Genomic DNA, 15810 nt, shown 5'->3' with positions numbered 1-15810 from the left:
GGCGGTCCACATTGAGGGTAGGTCTTCCCCGCTCAGTCTGTTGAGTAAATCTCCTTCAGAAGCTCTTTTGAAGACACACCTGGAAATAATGGCTTTAGCAGGTCTATAGATATCCCTTCATTCAGTAAATTTGACATTAAAATTAACTATCACAGACATACACAGATAATATAATACAGGATAAAATATAGGAAATAACATTAATGGGGAGCAAAGTGTATTTGGAAGTTGTTTATTGATACGTTAATTGATGAATCAGTGAAAGTTACCTCTTTTATTGTGTATATTATGTGTGCCTCCTTTTATCTTTTTTTAATGGAATGTAGTGGTTTCCTACCTGCTGTTGGAAATTTTTTGCTATGCCATGTTTGACTTAAGATTTTTGGAAATGCATTTTATACATGATATTTCTACTAACCGTACATTTCTTTTCTTGTCAAAAGTTTTTTAATCAGGTTCTCATGCTTGGGAAGACATCTATCAGCGATTTGTCAGAGCATGTGTTTGACTTAATTTTGGAGCTCTACAATATTGATAGTCATTTGCTGCTATCTGTTTTACCCCAACTTGAATTTAAATTAAAGGTAACTATTGTAAAGATAACATGATTTTGTCAACTGGGTTAGCAAGGAGCTGGCTTTTAAATTCTTACAGTAATTTTACCTGAATGTAACAGATGAGGGATTGTGTTACCATTAGTTATGTTCATGTTTGTGCCTTACCTGTTTCTGTTTCTCCAGTGCCTAGCATGGTGCCTTGTTCAGATAGTACCTGCATAATAAGTGTTGGGAAGATGGTATTTCCCAGATAAATTCTAGTATTTAATTAAGTTTTGAGGTCCTAGAGATACATCAAATTTATGTTTTCAGGGTACAGTTCAGAGCAGTTTCCTTGACCTTTTGACTGGGCCATAAAAGGGTTCATCATTTGCATAGTATAAAATGCTTTTTTTTAAGTTATCTGTGTTGAAAGTTTGCTTTTGCGTAGTTCTGTGGAGTCTGTTGGTAACATGTCCCTTGTTTCCTTGACATTAAATTATGCTGTAAAATTGAGCTTCATCTACAACATGGGGTAATAATACATTTTCTCTTTCATAGCATTACAGGAAGATTAAGTAAAGCTGGTTTACAATTACTAATCTTGGGCAGATCTCAGAATATCACCTGCAGAAAAATTTTTATGATTTTCATCCAGTATTTATTATTGCTAAAAAGTTTGATTTATCTCTTTCAAAAACAAAGCAAATCACACTTGCAATGTGAATATCCCAAATAACCAGTAGATAATTATTTTATCCTGGAGTATATTTTTGGTGTCTCTCAAGTGAATCATTCATTTAACTGGCCTCCCTGTCCCCTTTTAAATGTGGTTAGTGATTTTGATGAGGCAGGAAGTAGTTACACCTCTAATTATTTGTTGACTTATTTGCTTTTCTCTAGTAAAAATGTTGAATAAATGCTATGTGCATTTTCCTATATACTCTGAGAAATATAAAAATAAGGAAATTATCATCCCTGCTTTCAGCAAACTTAACATCTAGTATGAGAGGAAGAGGAAAAAAAAATCCAGATCTAATAAGAGGCCAGATATTATAATTGTCATAAGAGATACAAACAGCATACACTTGAAGCAAAGGAAACAGCATGCAGAAGCATATGGAGGTAGGAAGGTGCTGGGTGAATTTGTTGAACACAAAGAATTAGGAGGTAGTAGTAAGTAAGTTTATATCACTCCTGGCTGCATATTAGAATCTTTGTAGAGCCTTTATTAACAAGTAGATGTCTAGACAGTAAACTAGACCACATGAATCAGAATTTCTGAAAGCAGAGTGTAGGAGTCTTGTTTCATTTTTTTGTTTTTTTCTGAGTTTTAGGAATGAATCTATGTACAGTGTGGCCTGAGAAGGATCTTTTAGAGGAATAAAGAAAGGAATAATAGAGATGAATTAAATTATATTGTAGGGGCTTTTCAATGGTAGGTCGAGGCATTGGCTTAAAATTTAAAAAAAAGTTTTGTATAGTGCTTTAAATAGCACCTTGAATATTAGTGCTGTTTGATAGACTTGATTGCCATTACTTCAGTTTAGTTTTGTGGCTGGCTCATTCAGTTAACCATTATGTCATTTACTAGTAGTACCAGAAACAACAGTGTAATTGAGTTTTCATCCCCAGGGTGCCCGCAATATAGTATATAAAATAAATTTAGTTTTCGCAGAGTGAAGAAGGCTTCATTCATTGTTAGGTTGTTAAACTTCCTTTAGGAATGTGGTGTGTATAGATGAACTAACCTTTCTATTGGGAAACTTTAACTTTTATGTATTTCTAAAAAGAGCTAAAAAAAAAAAAAAAAGAATTCCCTGTTTACTGTTGTCTTAACCTCTATCAGTGTCTCATCTTAAAAACCAGTTTTTTAAAGTTCCTGAATAAGTTTTATAAGAATTTGTTACTGAATTTGATACTGAATGGAAATAAACCTTAATTGTAGAAGAGAATTCTAACATTTAATCAAACTTTGAGATATATATTTTCACTTAGGGGGTACTACTTAATGTAATTTGAGATGATGAGAGCATTTATGGTGATACTTAATTTTTTGAACAGTATATTGAGCATTTTTAGGTAATTTTTTGTCTGAAGTTCATGAAATGTTTTCTGTGGAAGTGGAGGATAAAAGAAATCATAGGAAAAATATGTAATCATACTGTGAATATCTACGTCATTTAAAACTATGGTTATGTTTTGTTTTAGAGTAATGATAATGAGGAACGCCTACAAGTTGTTAAACTACTGGCAAAAATGTTTGGGGCAAAGGATTCAGAATTGGCTTCTCAAAACAAACCCCTTTGGCAGTGCTACTTGGGCAGGTACATGATTTTGCTTTACTGTTTGAAACTATTATATGTTTATATCTACCTATGTTGCTTTTTAAAACACTATCCATATTTAAGCTATGACCTCTGAAATAATAAAAATGAAGGATTTTATATATTGAAAATTTTCTGTTCTGATGATTATCAGCTATATTTATGATTTTTTTTCCCCATCTTATTTTGTCCTCAGTAATTTTTATTTTTTGTTTCTTTGAAGATTTAATTATTTGAGAGAGTTACAGGGGGATGGAGTGAGAGAGAGAGAGAGAAAGAAATCTTCTGTCTGTTGGTCATCTCCAAGTGATCACATTGGACAGGGCTGAGCCAGTCCAAAGCCAAGGAGCCAGAAGCTTCATCTGGGTCTCCCATATGGGTGGTAGAGGCCCAAAGACTTTGACCATCTTCTGCTGCTTTCTCCAGGCCATTATCTGGGAGCTGGATCAGAATTGGAGCAGCCAGACATGAACTGCTGGTGCCTGTATGGGGTACTAGATTCACAGGCTGTGGCTTTACGTGCTTTGCCACAACACTGGCCCTTGTCAGTAATTTTTTTTTTAAAGATTTATTTCTTCATTTGAAAGGCGGAGTTGGGGCTGGCGTTGTGGCTCACTTGGTTAATCCTCACCTGTGGCGCCAGCATCCCATATGGTTGCCGGTTCTAGTCCCGGTTGCTCTTCTTCTAGCCCAGCTCTCTGTTGTGGCCCGGGAAGGCAGTGGAGGATAGCCCAAGTGCTTGGGCCCCTGCACCCACGTGGGAGACCCAGAAGAAGCACCTGGCTCCTGGCTTTGGATTGGCACGGTTCCGGCGGTAGCGGCCATTTGGGGGGTGAACCAATGAAAGGAAGACCTTTCTCACTGTCTCTCTCTCTCACTGTCTAACTCTGTCTGTCAAATAAATGAATGAATGAATGAATGAATGAATGAAAGGCGGAGTTACAGAGAGGCAGAGAGAGAGAGAGAGAGAGAGAGAGAGAAGGAGGTCCTCCATTCACTGGTTCACTCCCCACATGGCAGCAATGGCCAAAGCTAGGCAGATATGAAGCCAGGAGCCTGGAGCTTCCTCCGGGTCTACCACATGGGCACAGGAGCCTAAGGACTTGGGCCATATTCCACTGCTTTCCCAGGCCACCAGTAGGGAGTTGGATTGGAAGTGGATCAACTGGGACTTGAACTGGTAATCATTTGTGATGCTGCACCACAGGCAGCAGCTTCACCTGCTATGCCACAGCACCAGCTCCCTTATCAGTTATTTTTTAAAGGTGATACTTTGTAAATGCTATCTCACATGTTTTTATAACTGTGAAATTAAAATTTAAAATTTCAAAACAGTGATTAATTCCAATTGAAAATATCCTTTTGGGAGATAAAGTTCCTGTACAAAAAAGTTGTATTTAAATTATTTAGAGATACTGAAAGGAAAGGTTATTTACAGAATGTATGAATAAAAGACTTTTTCTATATTTTTCAGTTAAAAGAAATGATATCCTGGGTTCCATATATACTTTTAAATAATACACAAAAGTTCTGAATATGATTGCAGAACTTTTAGTGTGGTTGTTTATATATTACTTTTATGTGAGAAGAGTTTATTTTATTACCTTTTCTACAAAGATCCCTGATTTTGAAAATATTTAAAGCACTGTAGGTGCTTTGTCTGAAACCTACTCTGAGACAGGGAGGATTTTTCCCCCTTCAAATTATCCTCATAAAAAAATAATGTAGTTGAACCATAAATAATTAGCATTTAAAAACTTTCCTTTTTTTTTTTTTAAAGATTTATTTATTTATTTGAAAGGCACAGTTACAGAGACGCAGAGGCAGAGAGAGAGAGAGAGAGAGAGAGATGTCTTCCATCAAGTGGCCCACTCCCCAACTGGCTGCAACGGCCGGAGCTGTGCTGATTCGAAGCCAGGAGCTTCTTCTGGGTCTCCCATGTGGGACTTGGGTCATCTTATACTGCTTTCCCAGGCCATAGCAGAGAGCTGGATCAGAAGCGGAACAGCTGGGTCTGGCACCACCGCCCACATGGGATGCTGGTGCCCCAGGCCAGGGCGTCAACCCACTGCGCCACTGCGCCACAGCGTTGGCCCCTCTATTTCCGTTCCTTTTGAAATTTATTTCTTAGAAAGTCAGAGTTAGAGGTAGGGGCAGAAACATCTTCTTCCGTCCTCTGGTTCATGCCTCACATAGCCACAACAGCTAGTGCTGGGTCATGCTAAAGCCACAAGGCAGGAACCAGGAGCTTCATCCAGGTTTCCTACGTGGGTGGCAGGGGCCCAAGAACTTAGGGCATATTCTGTTTTGGCCTTTAGTAGGGAGCTGGATCAGAAGTGGAGCAGCCAGGAAGCTACCTGGTGCCCATATGGTATGCTGGGCATTGTAGGCAGTAGCTTTACCCCCTGTGCTGCAACACTGGCTCCATTCCCTTTTTTTCTTTTAAAGATTTTATTTATTTATTTGAAAGATAGAGTTATAGACAGAGAGAGGGAGAGACAGAGAGAAAGGTCTTCCATCCTCTGATTTGCTCCCCAAATGGCCGCAGCTACCAGAACTTGGCTGATCTGAAGCCAGTTGTCAGGAGCTTCCTCCAGGTCTCACATGCAGGTGCAAGTATTTGGGCCATTTTCTACTTCCTTCCCAGACCATAGCAGAGAGCTGGATTGGCAGAGGAGCAGCTGGGACATGAACCAGCACCCATATGGGATGCTGGTGCCAGACGGAGGCTTGGTCTACTATGCCACAGTGTCAGGCCCCCCAACCCCTTTTTAATAGCATCTTTTGTCCACTGGATGTAAGTTTTATTTTATTATTTACTTACTTCTTTGAAAGGCAAAACGGGGGTGTGGGGTGTGGAGAGAATCTTCTCTGTCCTCTGGTTCACGCTCTGAATGGCTGCAACAGGCAGTGCTGGACCAGGTAGAAGCAAGGAGTCAGGAGCTATGTCCTGGTCTCCTACATGGAGGGCAGGGTCTGAAGTATATGGGCCATCTTCTGTGGCCTTCCCAGGTTCATTGGCAAAAAGCTGTATTGGAAGCAGAGCAACCAGTACTTGAACCAGCACACTGATAAGGGATGCCATCCTGGAAGTGACACCTTAACCCATTGTGCCATAAACTGGGCTTGTGATTGTGTTTTCTTTGTGTTGAAATATTCATTTCAGTTTCACTACTTTTCTTCCCATTTTTTATAATAAAATTGCCAGAGATTAATAAATTTTTGAGTTTTCTGGCTTGTTTTTCTAATCTGTTAAGTGAGGGTCTAATCCTTTGTTAAATGCTTGTTAAATATAAGCTAGATTCTTAGTATTTTTTTAGTTCTTATTTAGCTTAGCAATAATGTTTTTTATAGAAAGCTTTTATTTAATATAAATTTCATAAGTACAACTTTTGGATTATAGTGGTTCTTCCCTCTATATCTGCCCTCCCACCCCCAAACTGTCCCACCACCTACTCCCTCTCCCATCTCATTCTTCATTAAGATTCATTTTTAATTATCTATATACAGAAGATCAACTCTATACTAAGTAAAGATTTCAGCAGCTTGCACCCACGCAGACACATAAAGTATAAAGTGCTGTTTGAAGACTAGTTTTACCATTAACTCTCATAGTACAATTCATTAAGGACAGAGGTCCTGCATGGGGAGCAAGTGCACAGTGACTCCTGTTGTTGATTTAACAACTGACACTCTTATTTATGATGTCAGTGATCACCCGAGGCTCTTGTGATGAGCTGCCAAGGCTGTGGAAGCCTTTTAAGTCCACAAACTCCATCAGTGTTTAGACAGGGCCATAATCAAAGTGGAAGTTCTCTCCTCTCTTCAGAGAAAGATACCTCTTTGTTTGATGGCCCTTTCTTTCCACTTGGATCTCACTCACAGAGATCTTTCATTTAGGTCATTTTTTCCCACAGTGTCTTGGCTTTCCATGCCTGAAATTCAGCAATAATATTTAATGAGGCAAGTTAATATTAGTCCATTGTCATTTTGAGTTTGATTTCTAGATATTTTCCTTTAAATACAATGGAAAATTCCTGGGTAGTAGAACAAAATATTCTATCAGTTTAAATCAATTGTTCACTCTAATTTTAAGTCTATTTTTTTTTACTTAATGTTTTGAAAGAAAAATACATATTTAACTTATTTTCATGTATTGCTTAACAATGGGCTTATGTTCTGAGAAATATAATTTTTTTTACGTTTTTATTTAGTTTTTTTATTTGACAGGTAAAGATGTAGACAGTGAGAGAGAGAGAGAGACAGAGAGAAAGGTCTTCCTTCCATTGGTTCACCCCCCAAATGGCTGCTGTGGCCGGAACTGCGCCAATCCAAAGCCAGGAGCCAGGTGCTTCTTCCTGGTCTCCCACGTGGGTGCAGGGGCCCAAGCACTTGGGCCATCCTCCACTGCCTTCCCGGGCCACAACAGAGAGCTGGACTGGAAGAGGAGTAACTGGGACTAGAACCTGGTGCCCACATGGGATGCTGGTGCCGCAGGCAGAGGATTAACCAAGTGAGCCACAGCACCGCCCCATTAGATAACTGTTTTTTTATGTGATCATCATTGAGTATATTAATACAAACTAAAACAGTTATGACATCACTAGATGATAGGAATTTTTCAGCCTATATTATAATCTCTGGGCCCACTATTGGGTGGTCCTACATTGACCAAAATGTTATGTGGCACATGACTGTACAGATAGACATTAATATATATAAAAATTACATCTTGGTTTAAACAGAATTTTATAGTTTTTTTTTTTTTTTTAGGAGGAAAAAGGAATCCTAATTTCAACATTGAAAAATTTCCATTGTACTTTTTCCTTTTAATATTAATGATAAACTCATGTGGTATTAATGTCTCCAGTTCTAAGAACTACATATTTTATAACATATTACTATATCTGTTTATGATTATACTTCTTTAGTTGAGAAATGGTGAGTGCAGAAGATTCAGTGCCTGGATTCAAAACACTCTGGAAACTTCATATAGGAACATTGGCCAGGTTTTATAGCTCTCAGTGTGGGAGGGTGTTCTAATCATAGAATATTTATTCTAAGAATCTTTTTTAGTAATTTGGTACTGATTTTGAGCTTTTTTTCTCCTTTATAATTAGCTCAATTTTGTTTTTTTCTGAGTTGAGTAATATGAGATTTGGGAGCCTTTTTGAATTCATAGAATTAAGATATGGAAATATTAGATGGAAAATCTTGGCTTAATATTGTTGATACTTAAAGATAATAATCCTACTCTGTTGTATTACTTGATAAACTCATGTATGTAGACTTTGAACATCAGTGTTTGAGAGACAACTGGATATCATGTGCTTTCTTTTGCTGATATAAACTTATTATTTTATTTTATTTATTTGAAAGGCAGGGAAAGAGGCGAAGAGATAAAGAGTTGTTTTAGCTATTGGTATATTTCCCAAATGTCTGCAAATACTGGAATAGGCCGCCTAACCCATAGCACTACAATGCAGGACTCTATCATTGTTTCCTGATGAAGGAATATAATACCATCTACAAAATTGTCTTGCTAAAGAAAATTGAATCCCAAAATGATCACATCTCTAGATCTGTTTACCAATTTGTAGGATTCAGAAAAAGAGATGGAAGGCCGGCGCCGCGGCTCACTAGGCTAATCCTCTGCCTAGCGGCGCCGGCACACCGGGTTCTAGTCCTGGTCGGGGCGCCAGATTCTGTCCCGGTTGCCCCTCTTCCAGGCCAGCTCTCTGCTGTGGCCCGGGAGTGCAGTGGAGGATGGCTCAAGTGCTTGGGCCCTGCACCCCATGGGAGACCAGGAAAAGCACCTGGCTCCTGGCTCCTGCCTTCGGATCAGCGTGGTGCGCCGGCCGCAGCGCTGGTATAGAATTGATATATTATTTCTTGAGCTATATATGGACAGACTTACATAAATGAATATTATTTGAAGCATAATTCTACAGGAATTTTTTTGTTATTCTCACTCTTATATTTGAGCCTATTGTTTGTTTAAACAGACTCCTTAAAGTTACATAGTTCTCATAGGATATTGCCCTAGCTTAATATGGAGGTTCTGGATCATTTATAGAAATACATGGTATGTGATAAAGCTTTGTTAAAATGGACAACATTTTGGATTTTCCTATGTAAAGTTTATTTTTTTTAATTTGAGAAGTTATTATAAATTGTATGTTAAAAATTGTCTTTTTTTCTTATTTTAAAGATCACTCTGTGCCTTTGTATTTTGTCAGGTTTAATGATATCCATGTACCAATCCGCCTGGAATGTGTGAAATTTGCTAGCCATTGTCTCATGAATCATCCTGATTTAGCAAAGGATTTGACAGGTACTATATGCTTGTAACAGCAAATATTCCTGAAGATGCTCTTCAGTGGAGAAAATAAGTTAGTTTTATGGGGGAAATCTTTTTGTTGGTGAGATAGGTGAAGTTACTCTCTGATGTTAGAATTTTTACAGCCTGGTTCCTATTTAAGCTGAAAGCATCCATAAAATGCTGGTGTCTTCAGGAGTAGTTTCTTTGTTTAACAACAATTCTAAAAATATTTCGGTCATTTTGATTTTAAGGATCTTGACCCTGAATAGGTTATAAGACTAATGCTCTTTCGTATTTTAAGAAATTAAGTGAAAGTCATCGATTTGTTAATTAATGTAACCATGCTAAATGAAGGTAGCAAAAAATCTGTATAAGCATAAGAGAACAGAACTTTGCATTTTTGTAGTAAAAGAGTATCATGTATCATAGTATTCTGTTTAACTTTTAAAAGATTTTAAATAGTTCAGAAAATTTAGACTGAAAGCCACTTATGTGTTTGTCACAAGTGTTAGCATTTGCTGTTTTTAAAAGATTAAAAAAAGGTTCCCTCACAGACTACTATTTACTTCCTACTTTTACAGAGGGCAACCACTCTGAATGAAGTCTGAGTTAATCATACTTTAGCTTTTTGGGCAGAGCAATGAAGGACCCTTGATGGCTTTAACTTACTACTCTCCCATCTCACATCTCACATTTTTGTTTAATACTTAATCATTTACTTTTTTTTTTTTTTTTTTTTTTTGACAGGCAGAGTTAGACAGTGAGAGAAAGAGAGAGACAGAGAGAAAGGTCTTTCTTCCGTTGGTTCACCCCCCAAATGGCCGCTGTGGCCGGTCGCCAATCCTAAGCCAGGAGCCAGGTGCTTCCTCCTGGTCTCCCATGCGGGTGCAGGACCCAAGCACTTGGGCCATCCTCCACTGCCTTCCTGGGCCACAGCAGAGAGCTGGACTGGAAGAGGAGTAACTGGGACAGAACCGATGCCCCAACCGGGACTAGAACCCGGAGTGCTGGTGCCGCAGGTGGAGGATTAGCCTAGTGAGCCACGGTGCTGGCCAATCATTTACTTTTTTTTTTGACAGGCAGAGTGGACAGTGAGAGAGAGAGACAGAGAGAAAGGTCTTCCTTTTGCCGTTGGTTCACCCTCCAATGGGTGCTGCGGCCGGTGCGCTGCGGCCGGCGCACCGCGCTGATCCGATGGCAGGAGCCAGGAGCCAGGTGCTTTTCCTGGTCTCCCATGGGGTGCAGGGCCCAAGCACCTGGGCCATCCTCCACTGCACTCCCTGGCCACAGCAGAGGGCTGGCCTGGAAGAGGGGCAACCGGGACAGAATCCGGCGCCCCGACCAGGACTAGAACCTGGTGTGCCGGCGCCGCTAGGCAGAGGATTAGCCTAGTGAGCCGCGGCGCCGGCCCTCATTTACTTTTTTTTAAACCTTCCCCATTTATAGTACCATTTTAGCTGCTTTTAACACGAAATCTACTCTTAAGCTTACCATTGCTTCTTAATCTTTATACTACTGAGTTAGTTCTGATAAAGTCACCTAAGTTAATTCTTTTGTAAAGTTTTTAATGGTAATTTGTCAAGTGATACTTTCAGGTATGTTGAGTTCCTATTAACTGATCTAAAACAGCAGGTACTTTCACTAGTTCAGAATTTTTGGGGGGAAACATCCCACTGGGAGCCCTCTGTTAACTTAAATCTGAACCACCCACACTGCTTATTCTGTAAGCTGCTTTTGTATAGTATTGGTGCTAGGCCCATCCATTCTTCTTCCTCTTTTGTCTCCCCTCTTTCCTTCCCAGTTTTCCATCTTCTCTATGTGTGGGTGTGTTTGTCCTGTTCCCTCCTTTCCTTTTCCTTTGTAGGTTTTTTTTTTTTTTCTGTAGCATCCTTTTCCTGTGTAAATAACATTTTCACTGAGACTGTTAACAGTTTTTTTTGTTTGTTTTTTGTGGTGAGGGAAGGAGGAGATTGTTTTCTCCACAAAATGTCCTTCTGTGATTTTTCTCACCTTTTCTTTGCTCTTGTGTCTATTTTCTGTGTTAGAAGCTTTCCACGAATGTGTGGCAGTCTATAGCTGTTTATGATTAACGTAGAGGACTAAACAAAAAGCTATTTAGAAAGCCCTGAGTATTTGGATGGATCTGTTGTTTCTGAACTGTATTTTAGAATGATCAGGGTGGGTTATTTGTGGGGAGGACCCTTAATTTTTATTTTTTTCAATTTATTTTTTAAACATTTATTTTTGGGGCTGGCGCTGTGGCACAGTGGATTAAAACTACAGCCTGCAGTGCTGAATCCCGTATGGGTGTCAGTTGGAGTCCCAGCTGCTCCGCTTCTAATCCAGCTCCCTGCTAATGCACCTGGGAATTCAGAAGAGGATGGATAGCCAAGTCCTGGGCCCCTTCACCCATGTGGGAGACTCGGAAGAAGCTCTTGGCTACTGGCTCTGGCCTTGCCCAGCCCAGTCATTGTGGCCATTTTGGGAGTGAATCAGCAGATGGAAGATCTGTGTCTCTCCTTTTCTCTCTGTAAATCTGCCTTTCAAATAAATAGATCTTTAAAAAATTTATTTTTTTATTTATTGAAAGAGTTAACAGAGAGAAAGGGAAAGACACCATGACAGAGAGGAGAGATTTTCATCTGCTGATTTACTCCCCAAATGCCTGTTACCGCCAGGACCGCACCCACATGGGTGACAGAGACCTTATTACTTGGGCCATCCTCTGCTGCTTTTTCTAGGCATGTTCTGGACTGGAAGTGGAGGAGCCAGGACACAAACAGGCACCCATATGGATGCTGGTGTCATAGGTAGCTGCTTTACCTGCTACACCACAATGCCAGCCCCTTATTTTTTTTTTTTACACTTATTCTTCAACGAATAAAATTCCCCAGAGAAGAGTATTCTGTGTGGAAGTTAAAAGTTTTAGTTGCTGTGTCTGTGGGGAAAGGACAGTGGATTTCTACATTCACACTTCAGTTGTTACCATGGGATCCCCTTTCGGAGTATGACCCATACTGTCCACTGTGTGTTCCGTGTCCTTTAGTTTAAAGGTTCTCTGTTGTACATGTTTCATAGAGTTAACTTCCAGATTTCTTTCAGGGTAGAAGAGGGTAATCTAGATGGGTGGTTGTGTTTTTTCAGTCTTCACACAGTCATCTTTCATCTCCCTTGCCTTAAGATCAAGAAGGACTTGGTACCAATCCTGTGCATTTTGAAGAATATGTGGTATATGTTGGATTGGTTCTCCAATTTCTTTGCTGTTGGTTTTGGGATTTTTTTTTTACTTGGGATCTGGTCAGTTATACTTGTTGATCTGCTTTCCAGGGTCTGTCTGTCTTTCCCTCTCTGTTTCTCACTTGTGTGTATCATTCTTAGGTTTGTTCTTGAAGGTATTTAAGCGTGGTGTATCTGAAAGATATTTTTAGTCTAACTTGTCTCTGAGGAACTTAAAAAATTTGAAATTTTTTTATTTTTTAAAGATTTACTTACTTATTTGAACGTGTTACACAGAGGGAGAAGGAGAGAGAGGGATAGAGAGAGAGGTCTTCCACCTGCTGGTTCACTCCCCAAATGGCTGCAACTGCTGGAGCTGGGCTGATCCAAAGCCAGGAGCTTCTTTTGGGTCTCCCATGTGGGTGCAGGGGCCCAGGGACTTGGGCCATCTTCCACTGCTTTTCCAGGCCATAGTAGAGAGCTGGATCAGGAGTGGAGCAGCTGGGACTCAGACCTGCGCCCATATGGGATGCCGGCGCCTTGGGCCTGGTCTTTAACCCGCTGCGCCACAGCACCAGCCCCATTATTATATATTTTATATATATCTTTTTTTAAAACATGTAGTAGTTTGTAGCAAGTTAATTCCTATATGGTTTAAATAGAGCTCGCTCTTTGAACTGGCTTTCATGTTAGGTCACCGGTCATAAAGGATTTCCTGCTGGTGTATACCTTTCATTCTAGGCTCTTGTTGGCTTTTCTTTCCCCACTGTTCATAAACAGTCTCTTCTTATTCTTTAACTGCTCCCCTTGTTACTACAGATGAACTTTCCTGCTTATGTTATTCTGTAAAAAATTCTCTCTTCTTCTTGCTTGCCTGCCTGCCTGCCTGCTTTCTTTCATTTATGAAATGTCTATTTAAATCTTATACTTTTTTTTTAAAAAAAGATTTATTTATTTATTTCAAAGGCAGAGTTACATGGAGGGGTGGGGGAGAGGTCTTCCATCCACTGTTCACTCCCCAAATGGCCGCAAAAGCCAAGCTGTGCCAATCCAAAGCCAAGAACAACTTCTGGGTCTCCCACATGGGGACAGGGGCCCAAGGAGTTGGGCCATCTTCTACTTCTTTCCCAGGCCATAATAGAGAGCTGGATTGGAAGTGGAGAAGCTGGGCCTCCAATCGGCACCGATATGGGATGCTGACACTGTTGACCAGGGCTTGAACCCGCTGCACCACCGCGCTGGCCCCAATTATACCCATTTTTAATATTAGTCTTGTTTTTAAAAATTGATGTGTGGTAATTCAATATTATTCTAGATCTTTTCTCTTTCAAAGTATAAAAAATTTAAGTATTTTCCTCTTTAGTGAGGCGTTAATGTAGCATTTACTATTAATATTAAATAAAATGTAAATAATAGATCAGTGTTTTGATTTTTCTGATCATAGCCATCTGAAATTACTTTAGATGTGATTCTTTTACCAGTAACATGTTAATCTTTACTATTGCTTTGAATGTTTAACTTTACATAGTGATAGTATATGGTTTCATTTTTTTATGGAACACTTGCTGTGTTGTAAGATTTCCTCGTCTTCATTTTCAGCCTCTTTGTTATTGGCTAAGAGGTGGCTATGTAAAATCTACAGATCTTACTACTCCTTATGCAAATTTTTGGCCACTGCTGATGTCTCCAGCTGTAGACATCATCCCTTCTCCTGTTGTTTGGAAGTTCTAAACATTTTGAGAATTCTACTCTAAAACTGAACTTGTTTATTGCTTGCTTTCTTGTCTGGGTTTCATCCTTTTTCATTTTGTAGGGCATTTACCTGTCATCTTCCTTCCAAAATTATGGTAAATCTCTTCTGCTATGATTTCTTATTGTCTGTCCCTTACAAAAAATTCTTAAAGAGTACAGGAGTGATCAGAGATAAATATATGTTATATAAACAGATGTTATCTTGTGTCTTTAGTCCAGTTGTAAGAGACATAGCAGTATGGTGAAGAGTATTAGTAGATGCTTTGTCATGCTGTTGAGAATTTCTTTCTTTCCCTTTACCTTGTGCTCCTCACAGGCAGTATCTGAGTTAATAGTTCTTTTATATATATATATTTAATATAATATATGTATGTATTTATATACCTTTTAACATGAATGACTGGTTTTAGGGAAATTAGGATGCATCTTAAACTTGATGGTGTGTTACCGTTTTTTTATTTCATAGTGACACATAAAATAACATATTACTGCATTTGTAACAAGTAATTGTATAAAGCTGTATTTATCGTGGTGAAGAAATGAGCTTGAGAACATTCCATTTTTAATCATAATACTAAAAATGTTATTTATCAGCATAGGTTAAGATAATAGGTGCTTTTTAAAAAGAAATTGTTTTAGCAGTATGTAATCTTTCTGATTTTTAGAATGGTTCTTATTAGTAGAGAATGCTCAAAGTGGTGGGGCTTGCAGTTGTTTTATCAGTGTTCGCATTATAATTATTCATTAAACTGTTAGTTTATATTGAAGGAAATAAAAAAAATTTTTTTTTTTTTTTGACAGGCAGAGTGGACAGTGAGAGAGAGAGACAGAGAGAAAGGTCTTCCTTTGCCGTTGGTTCACCCTCCAATGGCCGCCTCAGAGGCGCGCTGCGGCCGGTGGCAGGAGCCAGGAGCCAGGTGCTTTTTTCCTGGTCTCCCATGGGGTGCAGGGCCCAAGCACCTGGGCCATCCTCCACTGCACTCCCTGGCCACAGCAAAGAGCTGGCCTGGAAGAGGGGCAACCGGGACAGAATCTGGTGCCCCGACCGGGACTAGAACCCGGTGTGCCGGCGCCGCTAGGCGGAGGATTAGGAAATAAAAAATTTTAATTATTGTTTGTTTACAGGCACAGATATTTTTAGTAATCCAGATCTAAACAACCAAATTTTATCTTAATGGGCTTGTAAAAAAGATGAATAATATTTTATTTGTTCAATTCTCTGTTTTCTTCTTTTAATTTAAGATGTATTAGTTGCTGCTGAAGTTTGTTAAAAATTGTTTTCCTTTAGCTTTCTCACTGCCAAGTGTGAACTCTATGTTTTTGACTTTAAGAAACTCTTCCAGTAAAAGTCCATTTCATTTCTTCCTTCTTTCCTTTGGCCTTTCTCAGTTAAGAGGGATTGCCTTATGATAGTCCTTGTCCTGTTTGTTGGCAGCTAATAGTTTATTCTTTCAGTAACTTTATTCAGGGCTTTCCTAGTTAAGGAACAGGAAATGGAGTACTCTAGGTTTTTCCCCCAAAGTGGTGCGTGACTTGAATATTTTATCCATGGAAATGAAAAACAAAGAATGAAATGTTTAATTTGATATATACTTAAATTAGTTCATTTATGTTTTTAACTGCTGAAGTTAAGAACTATTTAATCAACTTGCCTGCC

The 15810-nt window shown here is 39.2% G+C and overlaps 1 protein-coding gene across 4 annotated transcripts in view; it reads left to right on the top strand.

Annotated features, from left to right (window-relative positions):
* PDS5B (PDS5 cohesin associated factor B) overlaps window positions 1-15810 on the top strand; it is a 202544-nt gene that overhangs the window by 79815 nt on the left and 106919 nt on the right. For 3 of the 4 annotated variants that reach the window (XM_051831824.2, XM_051831821.2, XM_051831820.2), the window contains exons 8-10: window positions 444-584; window positions 2748-2863; window positions 9103-9197. In XM_051831824.2, coding sequence (XP_051687784.1) covers window positions 444-584; window positions 2748-2863; window positions 9103-9197 — 352 coding nt within the window. Of the gene's footprint in view, window positions 1-443; window positions 585-1524; window positions 1662-2747; window positions 2864-9102; window positions 9198-15810 lie in introns of those variants that run through there. The other variant, XM_051831825.2, reaches the window with a different exon arrangement.

This window comes from Oryctolagus cuniculus, chromosome 9, assembly GCF_964237555.1.
Source record: "Oryctolagus cuniculus chromosome 9, mOryCun1.1, whole genome shotgun sequence".
Classification (NCBI taxonomy): domain Eukaryota; kingdom Metazoa; phylum Chordata; class Mammalia; order Lagomorpha; family Leporidae; genus Oryctolagus; species Oryctolagus cuniculus.
This window is presented reverse-complemented; position numbering and strand designations above follow the sequence as displayed.